We start from the raw sequence: 24182 nt of genomic DNA, 5'->3' as shown, positions 1-24182 counted from the left end.
AAATCTACTTTTATGTAGAATCTTGGGCAAAGCTTACTATCACAATGTGTTTTTCAAAATGCATACGTTTCATCACACTGATAACTGATTACTGCTTTTTAAGTGGTCTGTACAATTTTAGCCTATAACATCCAAATACTAGAAGGCACTGATGCCGCATAGTACCATCTTCTTGGAGGCTGTTACTATGTGAACATGTCCAGGGTGACGCTGAGTAGCTAGTTTCTGAAACTGATTAAGAGCTTTACGTTATGTCCCATTCACTTTGTATCATTCAGTATTTTCCAAAATCATGTAGTTCCTGCTTTGTTCCATTTGTTTGTGTTAGGCTAATGTAATGGGCTTGAATTCAGTGTTTTAAACAAACGACAAAATTCCTGGAAAATGCTGGTACTTGTAATTGATGATGGCTATCTATAGGATATAAATATTTACCTGTCTTGCAAAAGAGTCACTTGCTTTGAATAATCAGACTGCTTTGATTAGTATCTCATCCACACACAATGTGGTGAAACAGAACTGCCTGCTTCCTTTGAAAATGAATGAGTTTTAGGGACATTGGTTGCTAATCAGGTAACCCAGTGACAAAACAACCCAGCCACAGGGGATGCACAAACCAGTGTGTTTCTTCGTGCCTGTCCCAAGCCCGGATAAATGGGGAGGGTTACGTCAGGAATGGCATCCGGTGTAAAATTTTACCGAATCAATATGCGGACAACATTACAAATTTCTATACCGAATCGGTTGAGCCCCGGGTTAACAACAACCACCACCGGTACTGTTAGCCAACAGGGTGCTGGCAGAAATTGGGCTACTGTTGACCGAAGAAGAAGAAGGAGAAGGGGGTGGGGGGGAGGACATGTCCGGAGGCAAGAGGAGAGGAGGAAAGTAAAGAGAGTGGAACTGAGGGTAGGAACTTGAATGTTGGCAGTATGACTGGTAAGGGGAGAGAGTTAGCAGATATGATGGAGAGAAGGAAGGTTGATATATTGTGTGTGCAAGAGACTAAATGGAAGGGGAGTAAGGCCAGGTGGATCGGAGGTGGATTCAAATTGTTCTATCATGGTGTGGATGGGAGGAGAAATGGGGTAGGAGCTATTCTGAAAGAACAGTATGTCAAGAGTGTTTTGGAGGTGAAAAGAGTGTCAGACAGAGAAATGATTATGAAGCTGGAAATTGGAGGTGTGATGATAAATGTTGTTAGTGCATACGCACCGTAAGTTGGGTGTGCATTGGGTGAGAAAGAAGATTTTTGGAGTGAGTTGGATGAAGTAATGAACAGTTTACCCAAAGGACAGAAAGTGGTGATTGGAGCGGATTTCAATGGGCATATTGGTGAAGGGAACAGTGGAGACGAGGAGGTGATGGGTAGGTATGGTGTCAAGGACAGGAATGAAGATGGTCAGAGGATAGTGGATTTTGCCAAAAGCATGGACATGGCTGTGGTGAATATGTATTTTAAGAAGAGGGAGGAACATAGGGTTATGCACAAGACTGGAGGAAGATTCACACAGGTAGATTACATCCTATGCAGAAGAGTTGGTCTGAAGGAGATTGAAGACTGCAAAGTGGTGGCAGGGGAAAGAGTAGTTAAGCAGCATATGATGGTGGTCTGTAGGATGACGTTGGAGATCAAGAAGAGGAAGAGAGTGAGGGCAGAGCCAAGGATCAAATGGTGGAAGTTGAAATAGGAAGACTGCAAGGTTGAGTTTAGGGAGGAGGTGAGACAGGCACTGGGTGGTAGTGAAGAATTACCAGACAGTTGGGAAACTACAGCAGATGTAGTAAGGGTGACAGCAAGAAGGGTGCTTGGTGTGACATCTGGAAAGAGGAAGGAGGAAAAGGAAACCTGGTGGTGGAATGAGGAAATACAGGAAAGTATACAGAGGAAGAGGATGGCAAAGAAGAAGTGGGATGGTCAGAGAGGGTGGGAGAAAAGGACCTGTATCGATTGGCTAGACAGAGGGACTGAGCTGGGAAAGATGTGCAGCAGGTTAGGGTGATAAAGGATAAAGGTGAAAACATACTCACAAGTGAGGAGAGTGTTTGAGCAGATGGAAGGAGTACTTTGAGAGGCTGATGAATGAGGAGAACGAGAGAGAGAAGTGGTTGGATGATGTGGAGATAGTGAATCAGGAAGTGCAACGGATTAGCAAGGAGGAAGTAAGGACAGCTATGAAGAGGATGAAAAATGGAAAGGCTGTTGGTCCAGATGACATACCTATGGAAACATAGAGGTGTTTAGGAGAGATGGCAGTGGAGTTTTTAACCAGATTGTTTAATGGGATCTTGGAAAGTGAGAGGATGCCTGAGGAATGGAGAAGAAGTGTACTGGTGCCGATATTTAAGAATAAGGGGGATGTGCAGGACTGCAGTAACTACAGGGGAATAAAATTGATGAGCCACAGCATGAAGTTATGGGAAAGAGGTGATGATTAGTGCGCAGCAGTAAGGGTTCATGCCAAGAAAGAGCACCACAGATGCAATGTTTGCTCTGAGGATATTGATGGAGAAGTTTAGATAAGGCCAGAAGGAGTTGCATTGCGTCTTTGTTGACCTGGAGAAAGCATATGACAGGGTATCTCAAGAGGAGCCGTGGTATTGTATGAGGAAGTCGGGAGTGACAGAGAAGTATGTAAGAGTTGTACAGGATATGTACGAGGGAAGTGTGACAGTGGTGAGGTCTGTGGTAAGAGTGACGGATGCAATCAAGTTGGAGGTGGGATTACATCAGGGATCGGCTCTGAGCCCTTTCTTATTTGCAATGGTGATAGACAGGTTGACAGACGAGATTAAACAGGAGTCCCCGTGGACTATGATGTTTGCTGATGACATTGTGATCTGTAGCGATAGTAGGGAGCAGGTTGAGGAGACCCTGGAGAGGTGGAGATATGCTCTAGAGAGGAGAGGAATGAAGGTCAGTTGGAACAAGACAGAATACATGTGTGTAAATGAAAGGAAGGTCAGTGGAATGGTGAGGATGCAGGGAGTAGAGTTGGTGAAGGTGGATGAGTTTAAATACTTGGGATCAACAGTACAGAGTAATGGGGATTGTGGAAGAGAGGTGAAAAAGAGAGTGCAGGCAGGGTGGAATGGGTGGAGAAGAGTGTTAGGAGTAATTTGTGACAGACGGGTATCAGCAAGAGTGAAAGGGAAGGTCTACAGGATGGTACTGAGACCAGCTATGTTATATGGGTTGGAGATGATGGCACTGACCAGAAAGCAGGAGACAGAGCTGTAGGTAGCAGAGTTAAAGATGCTAAGATTTGCACTGGGTGTGACGAGGATGGATAGGATTAGAAATGAGTACATTAGAGGGTCAACTCCCAAGTTGGACAGTTGGGAGACAAAGTGAGAGAGGTGAGATTGCGTTGGTTTGGACATGTGCAAAGGAGAGATGCTGGGTATATTGGGAGAGGGATGCTAAGGATAGAGCTGCCAGTTAAGAGGAAAAGAGGAAGGTCTAAGGGAAGGTATATGGATGTGGTGAGAGAGGACATGCAGGTGATGGGTGTAACAGAACAAGATGCAGAGGACAGAAAGATATGGAAGAAGATGATCCGCTGTTGTGACCCCTAACGGGAGCAGACAAAAGAAGAAGAAGGTTGCTAATCAGGTACTTCTTGATATCTGACAACAATATTATTGTTGAACCAAAGTAAATGTGTTTACACTGTTGTTCTGCAGAGGAAATTGGCATGCACCATTGTTTAACTGATTGCCATGTTGATCTACGCAGAGACTGAAGCATTTATATATTTCTGGGTAAATGAGAATAAAGTAGAACACAGAAGTATGGTCTGAGACTCAGGACTGCTGCCTGCTTCATTTCAGTCAGATTTACAAATATATGAACCCAAAACAGTAATTTATTAACTATTCAGTTGGCAGCATGCACATTAACTACTGGTTGTTTCATATCTCATCAGCATTCTTTACACACACATAGGTAAGGTACACATTTAGCTACGAAAGAACGTTACATTTATAGTGGCAAGAGGGAGCGGAGAGAGTGCATTTGCTCTGCACCCTTCATACGTTTTAAATTTGGAATTGCAATTCCACAATTCATACACATTCAATACAAATGAAAGTATAAAGTGGTGTACAAAAAATAGATTTCAATTTTAACCTTAATTTAAATATTTAGTTGTTTTTAAAAGCTTTTAATTCTGATGCTTTAATCAATTTTGATACAGGCTGTTCAACAAAAGGGTAACAAGAAAAACAAACAAATATTTTATTTAAGGTCAAAATTTAGTTTTTAAATATTGGATTGTTTTTTTCTTAGTCTGATCCAATTGTTTTATAAAAACAAAAACCGTTTATGATCTTACCCTTATTTGTAAATGAAGTCCATGCGCCTATCTGTCTCCACGAATATTTCCTTCACTTTCTTGTAAAAGTCCTCCTTATTTTCCTTTAGTTTTAAAATTCTTAATTTTTCATTTTGGCAGTCAGTCGGTACAAAAAATAAAAGCAAACAGACCGCTGCAGTGCACTTGACTTTCTGATATCGCTAACTTATTGGCTCCCAGAGCGTCTGCATAGAAGAACAGCAGCAACAAGCACCTGTTGGGCTCGGTGCAACACGGTACTGTCTGCCTCACCTTGGGCCTATTCACTGCGGTTTTATGTCCGATCAGCAAGACTAGATATGTCACACAAGATATTAGCCAGACTGTGGAAAGTCAGGGTGTATAATAAACGTGTCTGCAAACATTATATTGGCAAAATACAGAGAGACAGCAGTAGGCACGTGCCAATTACATGCATCAACCCCATGTGTGAGGAAGAGCGCAGTCTGAGGTGAGGCGAGGCTCGTCGCTGCCACACCTCGCGTTTCTCCTATGTATTTGAAAAGGTAATTCGCCAAAACAGCTAATTTTGACAATAAAAATAATTATTGGAATTATTGGAATCATACAGAAAACAAATTTATAGCACAGACCAGTGGACACATTTATTTTATGTTATCATTATTAGTTTTTTTATCTTTTTTTGATTCCTCTCCTGACCGCACATCCCTGGGCTACACCCTGTATCAACAGTGGCTTGTACCTGGCCCAGGTTCCCCTAGGCCTAAGGCCTGTAACACTAATGTATGTTCAGTACTTTTTAAGAACATTATACATTATTCTCCAACACTTAATAATTTTTTATCGTCATTTGAAAGTTTTGAGAATTTAAATCCACTTTCTGGTTCTCCATAGAGTTGTGTTCAAAGTCTTTTCATTTTACTTTTCATTATGTTTACCAATCGCAATATATCAGGCTAATGCTGTGGAGCATTTTAAAAAACTGCAAATAACATTTTTTTTAATTTGACTTTCTCATGCTATATTTTTATTATACTCATAATAGACTATATAGGAATAGAATTTCTTAAGAGATTGGCAATTTTTAGTAATTTCTGCTTTCTTTATGCAGCCACCTGAGATGCTGGAATGAAGGCGGGTGCCCCTGCTGTCCATGAGACCCACTGCATTGAATCCTCCCAGATGATACCTCCATTCTTCCCCACCTGATAGGTAGAAAGTCTTGTTTTATGTCTTTTTTTTGTTCAATTTTGAGTTATTGAGGTATGATCATTTTTTTTTGTCTGCTTTGTTTTCTATGCTTGTGCTTTGTTTCATGTGTTTTGTAGGTGGTACCCCAAGAAGTGTGGCCATAAGCCAAACACCAACAGGAACTGCCCTTCGCCCTATAAATCTGGAGGGTTTTTCACACTTCCTAGTGGTTCATTTCAAATGCACTTCGGAGTTTTTGGTGAGTTATTATGGTTTTGCTGTGCTTATTGTGGTTTTTTTATTAGATTATCATTGTTTTTGTAACCAGTTTTCTCAGTCTGTTGACACTCTTTGTATTCTTGTATTGGGACTTTGTTGACAATATATTGACTAATTGTTTTAGGAAACTCCTTTTTGCATTTTTGTGCTCTGTGGAGCTTCATTCTTGGTGAAGAGCATTTTTTGAGAATAAATCTTATATTTTATACAGATTCTGTGTGGTCATCTTTGTATCTAGCCAGGTTTGTGACAGGATTTCGCTCTCTAGTGGCCATTTTTGGGAGTGTGTTTGGAACTTGTGTGCTTTGGAACTCACGATCATAACACCAGTACCCTTACTGCATGTCTTGAATACATTAATTTATTGGTCTAAATCAACATTAGCAAAGGCTTGCAGCTTCAAACCTTTCTATTGCTGGTTGCACTATACCCATGTCTACACAGGTCAAGAGCCATTTTTGTTATTCGCGATAACAATCTTTCATTTACTGCTCACATAAATTATGTTTCCCAAATTACCCTTTTTCATTTGCAAAATATCTCCAGACTATGCACTGCTTAAACAAAGTGATCAAAGTGCTTTACAAGATGACAATGAAAAAAATGCAAGAAAAGAAAAACAGAAATAGATAAAAAGAATAATTAAAACATTACATATCAAAATATTAGATAAGAAGAAATTAGTATTTATTTACCTACCTTAGATATATATGTTTTCACTTTGTTTTTTAGTTTCTAATGGTAGTCAGATGGTATTGTCATATGGGTGGGGAGGACATAAAATATAAAAAGTCCAGATAAGCTGGAGAAAAAAAATCTTATGGGGTTCCAAAGCCAAATGGACACCCCGCCTCCACTGGATATTCTAAAGTCCCAAAATGTATCACAATTACAGGATACTCTTGCAGAGCTCCTTCACTTCATCTTCTCAGTATATGAGGCAAATGCAACATACTTAGACCAACAGACAGTAAGATATAATGCCACCACCGTGTACCGCATAAAAAAGAAAACACACAAAAGTACTGATTAGTGACCGGCCTATAACACAGTAAATAGAAGTACATTTAGTTAAAAAGAACCCGTTTCCTCCTCCCCTCAGTATGAAGTACTAGTATTAGTGAACCTAGTAATTTAAATAATCAAGAGAGAAAGCCAGATGAAAGAAGTTTGTATATATCAGTTTTTTGAAATGTTAAACTGCACTGTCCAAGCGTATCCCTATTGGTAACGTATTCCAGATATTTGGTGCATGGAAATAGAAAACTGCCTTACCAGTTCTTTTATGCTTCACTCTCAAAATACTAATCTAGCTAGAGGCAGAGAATCTAAGATTACAATTATGAATGTGGAGAGACAAGCAGTTCAAAATATAAGAAGGTGTTGGAATGTTTAGTGGCTTATCTACAACTAAAAGGATTTTTAAATCAATCAAAGCAAGGTCATCTATGAAGCCATCGCACAGGAGCTTCTGTGCAAGGCCTGAGTGGATGCTGATGATAGCCAAGCTGCTTATACGTTGTTGTGCCATGGATGACCTGAAGTATATCTTGGCGAGCTTAAATTTTGAAAATTGGAAGGGTTGTTGCTATCTGGAGGACAACCCATAGATTTGGACTTCAGTGGTATGTAATGGCATGGATATACCAATTGATTTGTTTCCTTTATAAATGAAGGCCTAATTTGTAATAATAATAATAATAATAATAATGGTGCAAGGTATCAATGTGGTTTTTCTTTGCTACTTTATATAACCAATAGTATCACTTGTGACATGATACAACAACAACAAAAACAATTTTAATATTACCACTACTACTACTAACACTAAAGACAATAATATAAAATAAAACATTGATTGCTACTACTACTACTACTAATAATAATTTATAAAATACTACTACTACTTATAATAGTAAAATGAAAACTTCTAATACTATTACTGAGCGTACTTAATAAACGTACTTAGTGCAATAAATACATGGTCAACATGAAGCTGAAAATTTACAGTAGATATTTTAAAAATAAACATATGAATATCTCATCCATCCGTATGAATTTCTCTAAACTTAATTTTGTCCTTCCAATGACAACAGATCACAGTAAGGAGTCAACTAAATCAACAGTTGCTGGCCTGGTGGTTTTCCACAATTCAGACAATAACTAAACTAGTAAGCAAGGGAGCCGCCTGTGTCAGTGAAATTTACAATCGTGTCCTTAATGCAACAACACCCATACGTCAAGTAAAGTTAGCAGCCTTTAACAATGTGTGTAGGTCCCAAGTCAAGTCAAGTTGGGGAGCATGCACTGGTACAGTGCGTTGCCGCACCTACTACACAATAAAACAACTTGGGATCCCAGTTGAGAACCCCCCAAGGCAGACATGCGGCCCAGTCCCACCCTCCGGAAATGACCCTCTATCTGCCGCAGCCAGGTGTTACGTGGGCAACCCCTTGGCCTGGTCCAGCCACTCGGGTCCCCAACAATGAGGATCTTACGAGCTGGATCACCCTCGGGGAAACGTGCCACATGGCCGTAGTGCCATAACTGACGCTCCCTCACAATGCAGGTAATGTGCCTCATTTGGGACTCCATGAGCAGCCGCTCATTCAACACAAAGTCAAACCAGCGGTACCCAAGGATTTTCCAGAGTGACATAGTACCCAAGGAGTCCAGTCTTCGTCTCAGGTCACTGGATAGCATCCATGTCCATATAGCAAGAGAGGAAGCACCAGGACTCTAAAGACTTGGACTTTTGTCCTTTTGCATAGATATCTGGAGCACCACTCTCCCCTTTCCAGCGACCTCATGACACTCTCCCAGTCCGTCTATTGACTTCATAGGAGGAGTCACCAGAGACATGAATGTCTCTGCCAAGGTAAGTAAACCTCTCTGTGTAGGTCCCGTGGTCATAATAATAAATAATCCACAACCATGTGTTAGCTAGGTACTGTAACATCAGTTAATATCTGTTCAACACTCGATTATCAAAACTATTACACGTAATGGTACTCCATTGTTACTATTAGTCCAGTAGCTTAGTCTAGTACCATTTAATCTAATATTAGTTAGCTTACTGGAAGTTGGACAAATTTAGATTTCTAAACACACTGCAAGTGCTACACGATCTTCTTTTTCTTTTTTTTCTTTTCTGTGTTCCTGACTGGTGTTGACTTGAAGCCATCTCTCTGCTCAGTAATGGAAATGTATTAAAGCAGGTGAATGCCAATGATGTTCATTTGACAATACTTGAAACAGCAATAACCCTAATAGATCAAGCCATAGACCTCCAGAGCTCTGCTCTATTGAGGCCCCACTCCACATCGTTCCTCTGATAACAGGCTCCACTCACAGTGTGTGATCGGCGTATAGGAAGTGTTGGCTCTGTGCATTCTTCTTTGTTCAAATTTGTAAATAGTTAAAAAAAAAAAACTATTGCTAGTGCTTTTTTTTGATTTCCAGCTTATAAACTCTCCAATCTGAATTTTTGACTTGTGTTCGTTTGTCTTGTTGGTACCAACCAACACTTTGTTTAATGATTGTTTCACCTTCTGGCTCATTTTATCCTTCTTCGACAGCTCATTCTCACCATGTGGTGAGAACTTGTAATTTGATCTCCCTGTGCCTGTGTTCATTATTCCCAGAATCTATCTACACATAACAAAATGAATGGGCGACTCTAACCTGGCAAAGTCTGAGTGACTTTGTGATTGTGCCTGGCAATAGACTGGCGTTCTGAGGTTCATGACTTACCCTGATGTACTCTGCAAAGCCATAGAGTAATAAATGAGTCCACAAGATATGGCCTTTCTGTCAGCTTATAATTTATTTTTGATATCATGTCTAGTATGTTGAGCCTTTCTGTATAAACAAATAAATAAACTGAAATAATTCTCTTATTGGCTTGGTATTACATTCTTTTTTCTCCTTTTGTGTTTCACGTCTTCTATTAAGTTTCTTGTATGCAGCAGCCAACTACAGTTCAGCTGCACCAAGTCATGCCAGTATAAATAAACAGAAAGCTGATGCAGCCATTCTTTGCAGTGTATATACACAGAGTGGATACAGAAACAGCACTTTCCATTTGTCCCCCCCCCCCCCCCCTTTTATGACTGTCTGCTGTATTGTGTATTTGCAAACAAAAAACAACTGTTTAGCATTTGAAAAGCCGACATACAGTCCTCACGTGTCATGTACACTGTAGAAGGTGGTCTTTTATTGTAACTGAAACACAAATAAAGGTGAACACCATGTGCTTGTGCAGCATTTCAAATCATTTACATAATAAAACAAATGGCAGTTGACCAGTCCTATAAAAGTCACATTGCTTCCATTAGGAGTTTTAGAAAAAAAATAACAAGAAAACTCTTCACCATGGGAAAAGTGAGTACAACAGTGTAGACTACTGATTTGAATATACATTCATGGTGGGACTGGGCTTAGCCCGGTAACACGGGAACTGTCTTGATCTCAAGATATTTAAGATGACTTTTGAATATTTTGGATTTCTTTTTCTATTTGAAGGCTTTGAAATTCATTTTTATTTATATTTTATGTCTATGTTGTCACCTCCCGAGTAGCTTCATCCAAGTTTCCTTTTCAGTGGTTGTTACGGACATCTTATTGATGGATGAGCTAACTGGGTACAAGGATTAATTTGTGACACTGTGTGTACTATGTTACATAGGAGTTATTTAATCACTGTCTGAACTTTATCTAAATATTAAAAATAGAATCCTGAAAGAAAAACCAAAAGCTTTGATTTGTTAAAGATTTTAGATTTGTGTTTTAAAGTGTTCTCTTGTCTACAATTCTTGTTTTGCATCATAAAAAGAGTGGTTTTCATTTTCAGTTTCTGCCATTCAAAAAATAAGTAAAAAAAATAGTGAAACCAACAATATACTCCTTTCATTTTTTTTCAAAAGACGTTCGTGTTGGTAACAGATACAAGGCAGGAAGAACTAGCTGAATCTGGGCACTGGTCTTGTAAGATAATTAGAAATGCTCGCATCTTGAACCAGCGTGGCACTGTCTTCTATGAGATGCAGTCTGGAAGACAAACCTCAGTTCGGGCCAAAGTTGCACCAACACTGCACTGATTTACTAATAATAAATTGGATTTCCTAAAGCCTGACACACTCAGGTGGAGATAAAGAGCAAGTCAAATGATGACATTATGTCCTCACAGGTGGCGCAGTGGTAATGCTGCTGCTTTGCAGTAAGGAGACTGTGGAAGATTGTGGGTTCGCTTCCCGGTTCCTCCCTGTGTGGATAGCGCTTTGAGTACTGAGAAAAGCGCTATATAAATGTAATGAATTATTATTATTATGTCTGGCCATTTTAAAAATGGATTGCTTAGAAAGAAAGAAATTTAGCTTGAAGTCTCTTGTCTTACTGTAAGTCCACTGGTTCACCAGAAGCCAGAATTATGGTGGAATATGTGTTACAAGGTGCGGAAACACGATCTGATTTCATCGTCTTCTTGCAGATTATCTTCTATGAGGACAGGAACTTCCAGGGGCGCTCCTATGAGTGCAGCAGCGACTGTATGGATATGTACTCCTATTTCAGCCGCTGCAGTTCCATCCGTGTGGACAGCGGCTACTGGATGCTGTATGAAAAGCCCAACTACATGGGCTACCAGTACTTCCTGCAGAGAGGAGAGTACCCTGACTTCCAGCACTGGATGGGCTACAACAACTGCATCAGGTCCTGCCGCATGATTCCATCAGTAAGTAGATGTATTGATGTATCATTTTCTGTTTTCTAATTGAAACTTTGTGATTTTTTTCCAAATGGTAACATAACAAGTCCTTAGGTAGTGTTTAATTACCCCATGTTTATTTATAAATTTACAGTACAAAGGCTCCTACAGGCTGAAGATCTACGAAAGACCTGAGTTTAGGGGCCAGATGATGGAATTCATGGATGACTGCCCAAATGTCTATGACCGTTTCCGCTTCAACAGCATTTTCTCCTGCAATGTCATGGAGGGCTACTGGATCTTCTATGAACACACAAATTACAGGGGCAGACAGTACTTCCTGAGGCCCAGTGAATATAGAAGATTCGGTGACTGGGGAGGCTATAATTCAATGATTGGCTCTTTCCGCCGCATAAGGGAAGGATTTATGTAAAAATAAAATTTTTAAATATTTTAAGAAAATGGTCCTTGCATTTCTTTGTCTACTTTTTTTTATTAAGTAATAAGTTTGGGATTTTTCAAGTTGAAGTTTTTTTTCATGTACATGAATGTCCCAGGGACATTATATGGACAAACGTGACAAATGGGATCTGAGCTGAAGCCCATTAAATGCAACTTACCAGTAAAATATAATCTATGAACAAATTGAGTAAATACAGTAGATGAAAATTTGATATTTTTAAAGTTTGTATGCCCACAGAAAGGAGAGGACAATATGAGATCCTGAGACCACTGAGGGATAATTGGTAGAGATTTAGAGCAAGGCTTACATAACAACAAATAGAGGGTTGAAACAGACTTTCTGAGAGGAGAAACAGAGTTATCAAGAAAGAATAGAGGATGATGGGGTTAAGGAGATACAAGTGAAGCACCATCAACCCTAAGCACTGAACAAAGCTGCAGGTAGTAGAAAAAGGTGGAAGAAGGAATACCAAAGCAACACTGAAGATTCTGAAATGATTTAACAATGGAATCTCCAAACAGATCATCCAACGTACCAATACCATGCTGCATACAAGCAGATAGAAAACTTGGACGACTACCTAATTTCTTACTTGACTATGACTGTTTTCATCCTTAAAAGACTTTGATAAAGGAATTAGCTAATTCAGTGTTTTCTGCTTCTAAAAAGTGATCTACTTTGTTTTCCACTACCATCTAAATGAGATCTGATGTCTGATATGATACTTAAACATTACTCAAATATTACTATATTCAGCTGTTACAAACAGGTTCACGTGGAATTCCGCTTTCCTCTTACAGGTCAAAAAGTTAAATTGACTGGTACCGATGAGTCTGAGAGTGTGCTGCAATAGAATGACAATTGTAAAGGATTGATTCTTGCTTTTATTATGGTTTTACTAGAGCTCCTTCTCTGGTGGTTTCCTTTTTTTGTTATTATTTTTGTTTTTCGTATATGTTTATTGTTTTGCTATTTTCATATAATATTTTTTGGTTTTGAAATAATTACTTTATTGTAATGAATGTCACTTATCTTTCTTGTCCTTTGTACATTGAGTCCAAGGGTGTGGGGCCTCCAGTGTTGCAGCTGTGGGGACTGCCCTGTGACTATATAAAGACCTGAGACGTCCAATCACACTCCTGAGGCCTTAAACCTTTCCTGTATTGTTCATTTCTCATTTTTGGATATTTGGATTTTAAGTGTTTGTTTTTTGATTTTCTGGTTTAGACTGTTGTATAAGATTTTTATTTTGGCTTTGGTTAGTTTTGGAGTTATCTTATTTCAGGCAACCATTCTGCATTTTGCCTTTTCTTAAATCATTTGTAAACAAAGTTTACGTTATTAAGACGTTTACGTTCTTTAGCCCAGGAGTTTTCAAGGTAACCATCTCCATTTTAGGAGTTACAGGCTTTGCCTTTTTTCTTTCTTTTTTTTAAGTGCACAGACCACTAGCCTGTTTTTTGAGTTTTGAGACTAGTCCTTCTTTCTACCTAAAGTTTAAGGCCAGTTTAGGGAATCGGATCTCTTTTAGAGTTTTGTGCTCAATAGATTTCTGAGAACCTGTAGTCAATAAAATAGGTTCTGAAAATTAATGGATGGAGGAAACAATGCAAATGAAAGATAGGGATGAGCAAGCATAAAATATATTTAATTCTTTAACAACTTCCATTTATGTAAATAATTTTATTTTAACTCTGGTGAATTTGAAGTCCATAATGTCCAAATATTTTTCAGACAGGAAAGTTATTCTGCCTGTAGATGGTATCAAGTAGATTACCGCATTGGATGATGGCTGCTAGTATTGTAACAGGGACAGAGTAATGGTGGAGGGGCCATCAAAAATAATTTGGAATAAAAATTCAGAAAGGCCATGTGACAATTTGTTACAAGGAACATGTCTGCTGGATAATTTAAGTTGTGGAGTCAAAGCAAATAATTAATTAATTCCATCAAAAGTTGAAAGTGGCTGAGATCCAAGTGAATAATAGTGGGCCACAGTTCTGAAGTCCCGAAAGTCTGATTTTTGATAAGTAGAAAAATGAGTTGAGCTATAAATGTATAATTAGGGTTATGCTTTAGATAAATTCTCTCTCATATTTTTAACCATTTACATATTTTACAATAAAATGTTGATTTTTCAGAAAATGTTCAAAACTTTGCACTACCTCTGTTGGTGACAGGGAGGTCAGAAAAAATGGTTCACATATGAACCATACTAATGTTAGAAAACAGTGGAGTGTTTCATGGTGGAATGTAACACTTGCCAATCAAAAATAGGACTGAGGTGCTAGGAATATGTCCTGAGTGCTACTGGACAGTACATTGAGTGCCTGGGGAGAGAAACACTTTTATATCCATACTCAGGCAGATTGAATAATCATTAATCACCAATAACATTTATGATAATTTGAAATGTAATGAGCAGCAAACACAGGTACATACATCCAAGTAGGTGAACTTATTAAGTGAAGAGGTAAATTATGCCTACCTGAGCCATTTACTTAGGATGGCAGCTTAACTTTAACCTTACTGGTACAGTGTGAATATCATAGGTGTTAGGGCGGCAGTTGATGAGTCTGCCTTTTTGTCTCCTGCTTTCACGTGCTGTGGCACAGTGATGCAGGGATTGGTTCTCTTACCTCACAGAAATGGCAACTTGAATTCATTTCTCAGCCCAGCCATGGTGTCAATATGAGTTTATCCTTTAGTGTTGAGAGTATACTGAAATTAATAAATGTATGTCTCCTCAGAACAACTGAGTAAAAAGCAATTAATAAATGAATGTTTGGGGCAGAATGGCATAGTGGTTAAGGCTTTGAACTTCAGACCCTGAGGTTGTGGGTTCAAATCCCACTACTGACACTGTGAGACCATGAGCAAGTCACTTGTTCTGCCTGTATTCCAATTGGGAAAAAAACAATAAAAGAAATGTAACCAATTGTATTATAAATGTTGTAGGTCGCCTTGGATAAAGGCGTCAGCCAAATAAGTAAATGTAATTGTTTGGAACAAGGAAACAAGGAACAAAGGAAACACATTTAATAAGCATTAACATCTTTGCAGACACAAGTCCAGTTGTGACCACCCAAAATTTGGCAGATCTTCTGGATTTGAGGAATTATATTTAATTGTATTAAATTATATTTATAAGTATTATATATTTATACAGATTGTTTTCTTATTTTATAATATTTGTCATTATTTTTCTGCCTCACTCCGCGCTGTCCATACAACGCGGCCATAGAGAGCTTAAACATCTCGGCATATCTACGTAAAAATGACAAGGGGTGAGTTTTCTTGAAGGCTTTTACTGGACGTACTTCATTGTAAACTGAAATATATACAAAGGAAACACACAGGTATATACAGGTGTACAACCAAAGACAATAAAGTGATTTACAAAGCAGTACATAGCAGAGAGTATACATTAAACAATGAAGCTTTAAAAGACACTTACAAGGCGAGTGGTTTCCACGGTTGGATCGAGACAAAAAGAAGCGCGTAGACAGAGGTTCAACTTGCTGCGTACCACAACTAACCAGACCCAGGGGTTTATACACCTTAAAGATATGCTTCGGACGTGACTGAAACAAGAGATAAAGGGGTGCCTACATGAGACACATGGGGTGTATTGTATTCAAATGTTTATTATGGGACCTGCATGCTTTATGTGAGTTTCATAGACATTTATGACACCACTGTAAGTGTGGGACGTGACTGACAGGTGTGTTAATAAATGACAAGGTAAAAGGGGAGCACAGCTCAATAAATAACAGCTAACAACATGTGAGGCAGAACAATTATCATTGACTGTACATTGGCTGTAACCTATCAGCTTGTATGTAGAAACTGTCCCTAAATCTACTGGTTGGATTGCCGATGATTCTATGATGTTTTCAAGAAAGTAGGAGTAAGAAAAGTGGCTGTGAGGAATGGCTGAGATCTTTAATTGTGTTTTTTGCCTTTCTAAGACATTGTTGCATATGCCCTGAATAGAAGGCATCTGAGTGCCAGTAGTCTTCTGTGCCGCCTTCGCTACCCTCTGCAGTGCATTACGTTGCTGAGCCATACCAGGATGTGATGCAGCCAGTGTGGATGGACACTACTTTTTAGGAGCTCAGGGTGAAATGGAGAAATGTGGGCCGCCCACAGACGTCTCAGAAACTAGAGACAGTGGTGAGCCCACTCTTTCAAAAGCATCTGCTTTAATGTAGATGATAGTGTGGTCTGACTTATCTAGATATGCCAGGAAGGTATTAAGTGCCATAGATTTGCCATTTTCTGTGGACCAGTTTTGATGAAATACAAAATGAAGGTGATCCAGACTATCTAGAAAATGATTATCTAGACTATTATTATCAGTCTTTCAAAGAACTTCATCAGAACTGGACTGTCATTCAGACAGTCCACTTTTGTTTGTTTTAGGCACAGGATTGTTGTTCTCCATTTTAAACAAGATTCAGGGTTTCTTTATTTACACAAGAAAACATGAAATTTGCTTTCTCAGTTGTACCCAATAACAAAACAAAAAGAAATTAACAAATAGAGACAAGACAGGTTAAGGTAAGGCAGTTTGATAGTGCATATTTACCAAAAATAGTTACAGGATACATATCAAACCTCTACCATTTTCTCCGATATTCCTTATTTACAAGTTGTGCGGAACTCTGAACAAAGGAATTTCTGGAGCAATTAGTATGGGTTTTCAAAACAACTATCCTTCCTGATTTACTGAAGTTAAGTACTACATGTAATGGATGTCTGTAATAGGACCACAGATTCTTTTGGTGAAATATTATTTTTTAAATATATATTTTAACTTTGATTAAGTTGTATTTGTTGTCCTTATTTTGGTGATGTGGGGGGTATTTTTCGTACGTGGATTACTCGTTTAGCTGGATGTGATTGTTGACGATTTGGCCTGATCCTGGATCTGTCGGTTTTTTCGAAACTCTTGCTGGAAGTGTTGTCATAGCAACACATCCTAATCCTCAAACCTACTTGGAGCAGGTTTGTTCTACGTAAACAAGGATTAGCTCACACACTTAATCAGTGTCTGTGCGTGGAATTCATTTAGTCATGGCTTCGCCGTTCATGAATGAGCGACCAATTGATATCGGTATGCAAATTATAAGAAGAGAATTTCATACAGAGAGGGTTTTGCGCAATCTGCAAGATCCTTTATTGCTCCCGGAGGAAATTGTTTTCAAAAGATACCGCTTTAGCCGTGGGGGAATATTATACTTCAAAAATTTATTAGGACCTTATATTCGAAGTTAAACTAGGCGAAGTCGGGCTCTCACAACCACATAGACAGCATGCATTGCTTTGAGGTTTTTGCAAGCGGCACTTTTTTATATACTGTAGGCAATGCGGAAAATCTAACTAAAAGTGCAGTTTGCCAGGCAATTCGTAAAGTCTGTTTGGCTCTGAAATATTTCCTTCAGGTTTTCATAGTGTTTCCTGGACACCTGCGTGTGCAAATAAAAGAGGTGTTTCATGCCATTGCAGGTAGGTAATACACAGGTAAAAACACTCACAGTTCCATAAAGAATCTCACAAGCAACCTAACATTCTCATTACCCAGGGTTTCCAAATGTGATTGGGGCACATAGGACTTATCAGAGTGGAGTTTGATCAAATATTATTTGGAAAATGTACCTCTCCTCCTGATGAATAATCAGACACAGTGTCTTCATCAAATATTTGACCTTTGTCAATATCTCGTTGGTCAGACACAGGTTCTAGGGATATGACATTCCCTGCAACTGTCCCAAAAAAAAGAGGGCTATATGGAACATACCTATGGCACACATGGAGGACAAATATATGCAATGACCATCCCTTACCTGAAATGAAGTGACCACTGCATCCTGCCACTGGTTCTGAGGAGGAGCTTCCCCCTGGAATGCCCTCAGAAACAGGGCGATGGGCATTTTGCTGGAGAGCCAACTCTCTTGCAGGGGTTAGGTCTGGACCGTGTGGACCTCCACCTGTTTTTTGCTTGTCTGCCTTCTTATTAGCTTTAAAATTAATGTTCTTTACATTATATATGATTCTTTATGTCAACAATTCTTTAAATAGTTATACACCAATATTTACCAGTTTGAAGTATATTCTTGTACTTCACTTTAACCTGTTCCCATGTTCTCCTTGTGCTCACGTTTGATCTGGAATTATGACATATTAAATAATAATTAATCTGACACATAGGAAATGAAACGCTGCTTTCAGTAAGTACAATGCACACGCGTTTAATTTGTCAGCCACTTTTTGCCAGCCGTCTTGTCTGGTTTGGGCTGCTTTTGTAGTGTTACCCCTTGTGCGTATTAAATCTTGAAATTCTTCATGTCCTTCGAATAAAAGGTCCTGCTCGTTCTTTCATCATTTTGTTACAGCCTATCAAAGACTTGCTGATCATGTTTTCTAGACTCAATATATATGGGCTTTTCACTCAGCGCGGGCATGCGCATTCATCTTGGATGATTAGATCCAGTTAGACTAATCTAATACACGGCTGCGTTTGAAAAACCGACTTATCCCGGATGAGTTTCACTGGCATTAACTCATCCAAGATGAGGCATCTGATGGTCTCCTCACCATACCCCCGTGGTCTCACCACCATTTTATACCATGATTTACTGTATATTGTGGGTGCCAGGATTTTGTGCTTGTTTGAATGGTCATGGACATGTTGCTGTTTGCACTGACTACATGGAATGGAAGTATGATGTGTGACATCATTGTGTCAAAACTTTAAGATGGCAATACACTAATCCCAAAATCCAATATTTTGGATTATTATGAGAAAAACTTTCAATGTGTTTATCTAATTCAAAACAAATATACTCAGCAAGAACCTACATGTACTGTATGTCTTCAGTTTTCTGTTTTGTATGTTGGATCTTGGCATTTTGGTTTGTTTCCTTTTTGGTTTTGACCGCTGCTTCTTCTGGATAATACTTCCTTTCTCATCTCGTGGTCCTTGTTATTTTGACTGCTCTGGCCACCAGAGGGCACACCAGCACCCCAAACCCAACATAAGCAGGCAGGGTGCACAAGTTTCTGCAATGCACACATTGTTATTTTGCTCCCTAGTTTTCATTTTGTGACCTGGGAAGCACTTTCAATTATTTCCTACCTGCAGTGCACAATACAAAAGCACAGTATAAGCACAAAGCACACTTTTCTTCTTTCTCAGTCTTTCTCAGCCTGTCTTCTCCCTCCCGACTCTGGATCTTTGAATGAAGGCAGGTGGCTCCTTTTATGCTGCACCAAGGAGTACTCCAGGTGGCTCGTTAACGAAGCACTCCGAGGTGTGGTGAAAAACCCACAAAGTAGGACTTTGCAGCTCCCCCTGGTGGTCCCCACAGCACCCAACAGGGATGAGTTACAGAACTCCAGTTTCCATGATGTCCTGTGGGAAACCGTGGCGCTGCCATCTAGTGCTCCGGAGGAGGTAGTACCCTATATATGTTTTGGACCTTCCATTATGGTGGCAGCCTGGCCAGGAAAAGGCCCCAGCCGTCCTTCACTCTGCCTTAGAGTTTGCCAAATTTCAATCATCTGTCATTTGTGGATCTAGATACCTGCAAGCTTGTTTTGTATAGATTATAAAATCATTTCTAGGGCTTTAGGAATTCACATTAGAACTGTTGTAGACAGTATTATAAATCAGTTATCAATCATATTGCATTCAATACATACTTATGCTAACAATATTTAACAAAGTATTCTACTTCTGCTTTTGATTTATTTGATTTTAACTTGAGAATGTTACCAATGTTCCAGGAAACAACAATCGGGCATGTGAGTCACATGTTTCTATTTACCTGTTCTGGGTTTGGAATTATAATAATAAATGCAATCAAACCGCTATATGCTCATGTAATGGGCTTTTTTTTTAAATACTGAGTGTATTGATTGTTTCTTGTTAATTAAAACAGGGAAACCTCTATCTATTGGAGCTTTTCTTCATTAACCTTATCAAAAATCTGCAGTATATGGTTTGATTTTCCATCTAATCCAAATCAGTGTCGCATATACAGATTGTGATGTTTTTTTTTCTTAAATGTGTAGGCAGGGCTGGCACCACCATTACGGCGAAATAGGTATTTGCCTAGGGCACAGATCATGGTGGGGGACCCAGCCACACAGGTTAGCTACTGAACAGGTAGGTGCACTAATAAGCTTGGCCTAGAGCACAAAATAACCTGGGGTAGGAGATGTTAAAGGCCAATGTAAATATCAAAGAGTTATCAGCTGCTAAAAAAATTTGAGAAAAGACCAATACTTTTGTAGTACTATCAATTGGGTTAATATAGAATAGGAAATATTTTTTGTTAACTTAATGTTAAAAATATGGAAAAAAAAATGTCAAGGAATGCAAACACAAATTCAGCTTTTGATGAAGTAGATGGCTGTGGATTGAGTTCAAACTTTTGTTTTGAGGGTGAGTTCCTAATATAGTAGCTTTCAAATTAAGGCACAAACTAAAATGTAAAAGTCCACCTGAAGGAATGCAAAGTAAATGCTGAGAGCACTAGTGGATTTTCTGTGGAATGGCTTACATAAGGTGAGATAAGCTGTGAATTATTTACCTGTCTGTAGCAAATCTGCTCATCTGAGACTCCTGATTTTGCACTGCATTTTTTTTCATTGGTCAGCCTCTGATAAGGATAAATATGTCCTCCACTTTTTAAAGTGAGAGACATCCTTCATAATCAAATGCTGCTGTTGGATATAGAAAATGGTACTTTTCACCTTTGTCAACATTTTACAGAAATTTTTTAGTAGCCACCCTTCAACAAAAAAGAAATCCAAGCACATAAATCTTCCAGGATGTTAAATGAGCTTTCAATTCTAAATTCAAATTTGATTTCTTTGTTGCTTTTTAAAAGAAGATTGATGGCATTTTTGATTAAATATTAAAGCAAGTTATTTATTTATTTATCGAGGGTAAAATTCATTTTGAACAAACATTCATCCTTTAACTCTATTGCAGAGATCAAATCTTTAAAACTCATGTATAGTTTTATTATCTACTAGCCATGCTACCTGTGAAAAATATTTGCTCTTTCTTGCCCTACATGCACTTCCAGCTACTTTCCTCGGTATTTGTGTGTGTGTGAATGTTTCTTCACTGGATCTCCATCTTTCAAGGAACTTCCCGTAAAGCCTGCCTCTCAGAAATTGTTATTATTTTTTGGGTCGGCTTTATCACATCCTGTCCGCTTTTATCCTTTTTGAAGGTGACTTTCCACATGTCGTTTCTCCTCCTTGTGTCTTTCACTCACACTTCCTATTTAGCTGCATCACCAAAGCTAAATTGACCAATCACACTAAAGACAAACTCACCAATCAAATTGCTCAGATGGACTGGAAACAATGACTTATGTTTTATTATATAGTAGATGAGAAAAGACATCAAAAGACTCAGTGGAACTTCTTTGAGCAGTACTACTAAAACCAACTCATAAAGATGAGAAATCAACATTACACTTTTTCGTTTAGGGGTCTTCCTTAATGCTGATTTATTTTTTCTTAACAAAAATTCTGTTTTACAATTGGAAAAAAAGAGGGTCTTACCATAACTCGCTTATCATGAATAGCTCTGACACAGGTATGTAACATGAACGCTATTCTATTTTGTTCCGCATTATCAAAAAATCACCTTCCCACAATCCCATCTAATTTAACCTTACCTGTTGTCCACCTAAAACATCACAGGTTTGAGTTTGGTTGCAAATTAAACTAGAAGAGCGTACAAAAAGCTGAGGAGATCCGATATGCTTGGAGCAGAATCTAAAAACCAAAAGTTCTCCATTGGAAAGTTTTATGTGTGAAAATTATATAATGTTTTATGTGTTGTTACTCTCTGACAGATGAAAAATTTTGTTTAATGATCTTCAGGTTATACATTAAAAAATAATATCATATTTAGTTATCAGATTTTAATTTTTAGTTTGTTTTGAATAACAACTACATCTCTTGAACTGTGTATGGCCTAACAAGATAGCCATTTTAAAATGTAACAATGGCAGTTTGGGAAATTAACTGTGGACATGATTTCAATTTTCAAATGAAATGTTATTTTGAAAATAAAGATGGAACTCTCTCGGTATAATGCACAGTATTAAATGAGAGACTTTTAAAAAGATGTGAGAGTTTTAGTGATATTTAAGTTACAAACAAGAGATTAATTTGACCAATTTTTACATTTGTCTCTGATTACAAAAATTTAGCAATGTTCATTGACTAAATATTGTTATGTTTAAACATGCTAAAACAGAGAAATTTGTATTATATTACAAGAACACGTTATGAGTATATGAAACTGTTTCACTTGAAGAGAAATGTAGAAGAAAATGTAAATTTGAATGTTTTTGAAAGAGATTTTTTTTAACTAAAGTATAAGGTGTTAGTTTGATTTTTTGTCATTGCATGACTGACAAGATTTTTTTTTATTTGATGACCCAGTAATGGATATTTTTAAAATTAATTAATAAACCATTTGTTTACTTCAGAAAACAAATATGGTACTCTTTGTAATTTACTAAATGGATGAATCAATATATTTCTCTTGTATTGTTTTAATATTTTTTTTCTGATTTATGGTTGATTATAAAGTCATACAACTAAAAGTGTTGACATATAATTACTTATAATGCAATTTCAAAGAGCACTGAATGTAAATAACACATTCAATGTCTCTTAAAATTAACGACAGTCGTGTGTGGTAGTCTTTTTCCAAAATTTGAAGTAGAATGTGGTGATTCTTCACATTACAATGGCTACTCAACTTATCTTTTTAATGGTTATTGAAAGTCTTTTCTTCCTGAATCACAGCCAATAGACCCATCTGAACAAAGTTCTTTGTCACCTCAAAGAATAAAATGAAACAATGACAATGAAAGAAATCATATTTAAATTGGAAACTAAAAAATGCAACACACATCAAAATATTAATGCAAATAAAATATTAACCAGCATGGCTTAGTTCCTCACATAGTTAAAAGAAATCCCCGAGAGAGACAATCCAGACTAAAACCACAGCTTGGCAGTCCAAACCAGCCACATCTGAGCAGCTGAGCCAGGACACCCAAGTGCATTTACTTCTGCTATGTTCTGGTCAAAAGCCAAGAAATTGGGAGCAAATAATTCATACATAACACATTTTATGTGCACCACTATTACATACTGATGTAGAATTAAACATATTTCTCCACACATTAAAGAGGAAAGGTGTCTTCAGACTTTCATGAATAACTTTTTTTTAAATATGTAAGAAGTAGGCTCATTCATTTTCTATTTGTCTGTTTCTGAGGTGACGGGTCAGGCACAATTATCATATATTTGTGTTTTGTGAACTGTTCTGACGATTTTCTCAGTCTCCATTTTTTAATAATACATAAAATAAAAAATAATTTTTGTAGATTGTGAAGAAACCCAAACATTTTCTATCCTTCTCATTTTCTCCATAGAATGTTCCATTACCCTTTGGTTAACAATTAAACATATGTTGTTGTGGACAATCAATAACCTCTTACCCATTCATCCATCCATCCATTTTCCAACCCGCTGAATCCGAACACAGGGTCACGGGGGTCTGCTGGAGCCAATCCCAGCCAACACAGGGCACAAGGCAGGAACCAATCCCGGGCAGGGTGCCAACCCACTACAGGACACACACAAACACACCCACACACCAAGCACACACTAGGGCCAATTTAGAATCGCCAATCCACCTAACCTGCATGTCTTTGGACTGTGGGAGGAAACCGGAGCGCCCGGAGGAAACCCACACAGACACGGGGAGAACATGCAAACTCCACGCAGGGAGGACCCGGGAATCGAACCCAGTCCCCAGATCTCCCAACTGCAAGGCAGCAGCGCTACTAACCTCTTACCCTTTGTAAGTAAATGGTGCGTGCTCCGTTGGGTCTCACAAGGGCGGCTGGGAATTAGAGTTCCGTAAAATAGAGTTCTGGGGTGCCGCCACCGGCCGACTACGATCCGCCTGTTTCAATTTATTGGCAGACCATTCAGTCACGTCCCAGAACTCTTTACCTTCATATACGGTGGGCGGTGCTTTGCTCACCTCCCCCTTCCCTTTCAGGGAGTCCAAATCCGTCAGGGAAATGACGAGTTCACATACAGGATGATGCGGACCTTCTCCTTCCCACAATCCTTCGGGGCAGGTCATGTGTCCCGTTTCAGCAAACTG

General features: G+C 38.5%; 1 protein-coding gene across 1 annotated transcript; it reads left to right on the top strand.

Moving 5' to 3' along the window:
* Positions 1–10154: 10154 nt before the first annotated feature.
* Positions 10155–11944, top strand: LOC114645012 (gamma-crystallin S-1-like). The gene is made up of 3 exons (XM_028792984.2): positions 10155–10172; positions 11278–11520; positions 11648–11944. Exons 1-3 carry the CDS (start codon positions 10164–10166, stop codon positions 11924–11926), a joined length of 531 nt encoding a protein of 176 aa, XP_028648817.1. The 5' UTR covers positions 10155–10163; the 3' UTR covers positions 11927–11944.
* The last annotated feature ends 12238 nt before the right edge of the window (positions 11945–24182 follow it).

The sequence above is a fragment of the Erpetoichthys calabaricus genome, chromosome 2, assembly GCF_900747795.2.
Source record: "Erpetoichthys calabaricus chromosome 2, fErpCal1.3, whole genome shotgun sequence".
In the NCBI taxonomy this organism is placed as follows: domain Eukaryota; kingdom Metazoa; phylum Chordata; class Cladistia; order Polypteriformes; family Polypteridae; genus Erpetoichthys; species Erpetoichthys calabaricus.
Note: the sequence above shows the minus strand (reverse complement) of the source record. Positions and strands in the feature narration are given on the sequence as shown.

Bases quoted from the DNA above. Each gene is read 5' to 3' on its own strand.
- LOC114645012 (XM_028792984.2), top strand. The intron at 11,521-11,647 runs GTAAGTAGATGT...ATAAATTTACAG, and splicing joins CCTGCCGCATGATTCCATCA to TACAAAGGCTCCTACAGGCT.